This window comes from Apteryx rowi, unplaced genomic scaffold, assembly GCF_003343035.1.
Source record: "Apteryx rowi isolate R43461 unplaced genomic scaffold, aptRow1 scaffold_302, whole genome shotgun sequence".
Taxonomy (NCBI): Eukaryota; Metazoa; Chordata; class Aves; order Apterygiformes; family Apterygidae; genus Apteryx; species Apteryx rowi.
The window spans coordinates 1,112,508-1,118,507 of NW_020449442.1; the positions used below are offsets into that span (position 1 = coordinate 1,112,508).

General features: G+C 37.1%; 1 protein-coding gene across 1 annotated transcript in view; it reads right to left on the bottom strand.

Moving 5' to 3' along the window:
• GRIP1 (glutamate receptor interacting protein 1) overlaps window positions 1-5,040 on the bottom strand; it is a 96,986-nt gene extending 91,946 nt beyond the window's left edge. The window contains exon 1 of the mRNA XM_026070023.1: window positions 5,004-5,040. Within this exon, the coding sequence (XP_025925808.1) occupies window positions 5,004-5,040 (37 nt within the window). The remainder of the gene's footprint in view (window positions 1-5,003) is intronic.
• Between the last annotated feature and the right edge of the window lie 960 nt (window positions 5,041-6,000).

Below are 6,000 nucleotides of genomic sequence, written 5' to 3' on the forward strand. Positions count from 1 at the left end.
TGCAGTAGTTATAAGAATGGTAGCTATCCAGAGACCTTAGGAGGGAGGACATCATATGAGGACGCAAGAAAAGGCTGCTTTGAGCTTATGAGGAAAAGTGGCACATGGAAACAGCTGCCTCAAAAGCAGGGTGCTATGCAGGCTAAGGTGGGAGCTGGATGGTCACACGGCTGGAAGCTCCTCCAAGCCTAGACAGCGCTGGTGAGGGAACAGCAGGGTTCTGGTCCTCTGGGTGGTTCTGCTAACGGAAATCAATAGGGAAATGCAATTTTCAAAAAATTTTTTTCAGTTTGCTTTCATTCACATGATTTGGTTGCACAATAACACCAGAAAATAACATATAGAAAATATATGTGAATATGCAAATACCTGAGAAATTCCAAGTCTTAGAAGTCAAAAATTATTCATAAGGTTACTTTGGCAGATAATATGCATACAAAGAGATTAACTTGAGTTATACCAGTACAAATGATGGCATCTGATTCTTCTAACAGCTGGTGCTACTACGAATTTTTGGCAGTGACCGCTTCTTAACTCTTCTATTGTTTGTTTTTCATGCAACATCAAGGATCGAAAGTATCAGGCCACACACAGCCAGAATCATAATCAATCCTTCTCTCTCTCTACATTTTCTTGAGATGGCTGATAAAAAGGCTTGCAGGTCAATAAAATTAATGCAACTAGTACAGAAATACATCAAAACAGAATTATTTTTTCCATCCACCAAGTTTTGGACTGTGTGGGAAAGCATGGTAGTGGGAAAGCAAACACAAGACACTGAGATACTGTTTAAAATTGCCTTTGTCATTTTGGTAGTTTCTTATTTTTAAGATCGTTTTGTCTTTTTTTTGTCATTAAGATTGTCATTTTTTGCTCATATACCTCCTGTTTTCTGAATTTCTGTAGATGTCGATAAAGATGGAATATAATGCAATGTAGAACATCTACTTTGAAGGAAATTGGAAACATGCAAGATCAAAGTTTTATAATCTCTTAATATAGGTAAGGAATCAAATTACAAGCATGAATTCTTGTAAGTTTATTGAAGAATAATCAACATATTTTAATTAAAATGGATTCAAAAGGCAAGATATGTTTAATGTTTAAGTGTCAGAATGACAGAATTACTATTTGTAATCCCTGAACAAATCTTTGCAGAGAAATTCAATTACAGGAAAAATTATTAATAAAATTATAAAACATTAAAACATCTGGCTTCAGTAAATATGAATACTTTAATAAATTATGGTAAGAAGATGTAGATTTAGTGGAATCACTTACAATATAAAACTTTTTCTTTTTTGCATTGGTTCCTCAAAAAAGATTGTTTTTGTCTGAAGAGCCACCTTGTAACACGGTGGGAATAAAGATGCAGGAAGAACTATAAACTCACTTAGTGATGCATTTCAGTTACAGCACATTCATTCTTTGAGCTCGTTGTGAATTTGTAGCATTTTCACTGATGGCACTCTTTGGGAAAATATCAACATACATACATACACATATATATATAGGCTGCTCTACCTGCATTGTCTGAAGATCTGTAATGAACAATTGCCTTATCTTCAGATAAGGACCTGCTCCAGCTGAGGCACTAGCTAAGTTTCAGTAAGTTTCTAATAACTGTCCACTCCCACAGATCTGTGCTGGTAGTTAAATTCTTGAAAATGTACTTGCCCAAAGCAGCCCACTAGACTGTCTAGGAGGAGCTTTCCAAAGCAAGGACACTGCGGGTAGGATAGAACAAACACTATGATAAAAGACTTGATGGTCTCAGCCTCACAAACTCCGTGCACACTTCTTGTAAGTATATTGAAGAACAATCAACATATTTTAATTAAAATGGATTCAGAGGCAAGATATGTTTAATGTTTAGGTGTCACAATAACACTTTCCAAAGCTCAAACGTCCTTCCTCCTGCACAATGCCAATCTTCTGCTTAGGAGTGAAAGGGGTAGAAGATACTTCTGAGCTGGATCTTATAACCATAGGCATCTCAAGTATGTACCTCACAAATTAAGCCACATAAAACAAGTGACTCCCTTTGAAAATTTTACTCCATGCTATAAGCAGCCAAGTCTTAACTCAAATAAGAATGACCTGTACTTCAGCAGTATTTCACCTTTATATGTCTCTGTTGGACACTATCATTGAAGAAAGGATGGAGCTTCATGACAGCAATAATTTCTCTACATTTCTGTCTGAATTGGGTGTAGGGGGGTTTCAGTAATCTTCCTCTGTTGCTAGAGGAAATACTGTTAAATGAGAAAGCAAAGCTATGCATGGGTGACAGGACTCTTGTTGTAGAATAGCAAAGAGCTTTGACACTGATGTGACATTTTGATTTGCAAAATTTATTCCCATAGTTCTGCTGGATTCACTTCCAACCTCCTCTGTTTCCTTTATTGAGACACTAGTATGAGGAGAACTCTTGCTCATTAGTGTTTATTCATACTGAGGTGACACTGTTCACAAAAATGTTGTCAGACTATTCAAGTTTTTCTGCTTTCTACAATTATCAAAATAGATCAGGCACCATTGATTACATTCATGTATTTCAAGGCAAGAATGAACCATCAGGAACAATTCTCTCCCTGCTCTCCCAAGGGACACAAACTGAAAAGATGATATAGTGATATCTGCAGTTACAAAATATCTTTTGCAAAGATATCCAACATGGCTTTGAAAGCATTAGGCAATGGAAAATCTACTCCCTGCACTGATAATTTCTATCTGAATTTGAGTAGATAAGCTTTCAATCCCAAGACCTCATTATAATACCACTACTACATTCAGAATCTCCCTGCAGATACATAACTGTAAACAGTGATCAAATCACCTCTTAATCTTCTTTCCATTTCAGGTTAAGAACTGCCTGAACTGTTTATATTTTCCCCATATAAGACATGTTTTCCAGTTCTTTCCAATGTTTCAACATCCTTTTGACCCACAGCTACCAGGTAAGTTTTAGCAATACTGTCATTACATTCCATTTTCCAATTTGAGTCATTATTTATTTTTACCGAAGATATTTTTGGGTCCCTTATGATGGTCTACAGTTACTATATAACATTTTAGTTAATATAAAACACCAATTTTCCTTTTTATGACCTAGAGATCATCAGTAACATGGCAGAATTGAAATAATAAGAATCAGAGAAGACTACAGTAATGATGTCACACATTTCTGGATAAACTATTGTACAGCCATTCAAACAGTTGATGGAGATTTTCAAACATATATTATGAAGACTGAAATTTTAAGTAGCAAACATGCAACTTGGAAGGATGGGCTAGTAGGACTTGCCCTAGTACTTGGATTAATGAACAGGTATTTTAAGTTTTTAGGGGTAATTACTTGTTTGTTTGTAGGATATACACAGTTGAAAGATATATACTACCGTCACTCTTTTTCCATTGTAGTACTGAGGGAAACTGCACATGACAATGGTGTTCATCAAAGTCTCTGTGTGGAGGATTAGAGACTCCTTGGAAAATGAGAGGGAACACTTCCTGCCAATGTTACCTATCGCCCTTCATGCTTAGGCATCACTGGTATCTTTAGGGTTTGCTTACCCTCTAGCTTTGTGGAGAACCACAGCCCAAAAATGCCCACTTTGGGAAGACGGTAGCTCAAAAATAGGCTGAAGGAATGCACAGCTATGAATATTTTATAGAGCAAAAGGTGATCTGAAAATGACTCGACTTTTTTCTATAGTTAATTCTGATATAAAATTAAAGTTACAAAGATGGTTTGGGGTGAATACATGTGCAAAAACTACTGAGAAATAGGATGTACTAAAATCCTTTAGGTGTTTATAGTAGAAAAAAATGCCTGTAACAAAAGGACCATTAACTTATTTGGCATTTGGTATGAAGAAAAAACTCTGAAAAGACACTGTTAAGGCCAAAGGAAAGGCAGGTTTAAGAACTACAAAGTAAACTACTGACTTATACAAAAATTTGCTGAATCACAGGAATACTGATGACTTTAGCTGCCATAAGCATTTCAAATCCACACGGATTTACTATTTCTGTTAAAGAAGTTTGCCACCTGGAAAAAAAAAAAAAAGAAGAAGAGGAGGAGTAAGTCAAGCATTTCTGCCTGCTAACCTGTGTGCTGTATCTCTCTAATACCTCTCTAATCAATCTCTACTTATTCTCTAGGGATTAATGTATGCATAATGAACTAATGGCAAAGAGGTATGAAGACAGATGAATTCATTTGCATGAACTAACTTATTACGTAGTCAAGCTTGGTGAACAAATCACTGCAGTGAAACAGTAAAATGCAAAGCTGCAAGAACGCACCTAAGTGATTTCTTTTGTCATCTCAATTGCCAGTGTATGCCATAGAATTATCAGAGAAACTGAAGTGGCACCACATTAGCACATATTAATAGTGCATGTGTTGGCCTGTAGGACAATAAGAACATTTTGCAACTTCAGGTCACTTTAAGAAGCTATATTCAGCTCTCAACAAAAATCTGCATATGCCATCAATGTGAGAGTCTTATATTATTAGACTTTCCTCTGACAAACTCAAAAATGTGATGTGTGCTTCACAGGAAAGTTTCTGGACTTCTTTTTATCATTTCCTCTTACCCCCTAGAAACTTCAGGTAAAACAGAACAAAGATGATTACACTTACCAGCCTCTCCGAAAATACTAAGACATACTAGTTACCTGTTCTTGTTCATACCTGCTCTAAATGCGTCTTGTTTATTGTGTCTATTTTAATGGCTTTTCCTCAGTGACCAGGGTTAAGACAAAGAAAGACAAAGAAGCGTGTCTATGAACTGAAGAAATAACTTAAATCTTCAAAGAGAATGAAACAGCTGAAGATTCAGCTAAACTACAGAGAGGCTACAATGATGTCTTAATTTGAAGCAAAAGAGATTTTTCACCCCTCTTGCATGCAGTGTACAGAATCTCAGCAAGGATGCAAATCCAGGAAACCTATTGCTAACATAACTGAAAGCACGCCCATTGAAAGTACTTACCTGTCTGTTTTCGAGTAAGCTTGTCAGAGTTGGACATGATACTTCATCAAGGCTGTTAAGCGGAAGTGAAGTGGTTACCTGTGAGCACTTTCTCGGGTTGCTGAACTCCATGTAAACTCTCCACTTCACAAGGAACGACTGTCTCTGTTTCTCCCTTCCTCTGCTGCTAAAGGATATACTGACAGCTCTGCTTTCCTTTTATGAAATATTTAAATTCTAAATAATTTTAAGTTTACGAAATGACATAAGGAACCTACCAGGCCTCTCTCAATGCAGAGGCCTCTGCACAGAGATATTTTATTATTGTTTGCAGTATGATTTGCTAACCAAAACTAGAGGAAAAACTATGGGAAAAATTCTTTATATTTTTACATTTGATAAGGTTCTGGTTTGGTAGAAGTGACAGTCTTTTGAAGGTTACACAAACAAGAACACTCAGAGACTGCTTTTTGCTCCAGATACACCCACCTGTGGTGCTTGTGCAGCGCAGCACACTCCCTGGTATTTCGGCAATGGCTCACTGAGGCTGACACCTTTCTGTTTCACTGCTGCTAGCAGCGGCCTGCTCCCAGTTGTGTGCTATGCCACCTACTCAGGAACCTGCAAAGGCTGAGGTCAGAATTCATGGGCAATTCAGTTATGTTTCACTGATGGATTTATGAGCCATCTCAAGTTCAATAAATCGACCCTTTTCAGCTGAGGTCTGCATCACTGGCAAATTTCCACCTAAATCAGGCGCAGAGCATCTGCAATTGCCATTAATTTCACCTGAAAAGACTGGTGCTCAAATTCTTTTTCTTTGTACCACTGTACTGCTAGATTGCTTTGAAAAATGTGTTAGGTTTACTCACATGACTAAAACATCTCATTACTGTGGCTTACACTATCACGTAAACCATACATTGCTTGCCTGTCCCAAATATGGCATCGAATGCATCAACCTAAACTATTTTTGACTCCTTAACTCCCAATTTCAGCTGTTTTCATGCAAAAAAGA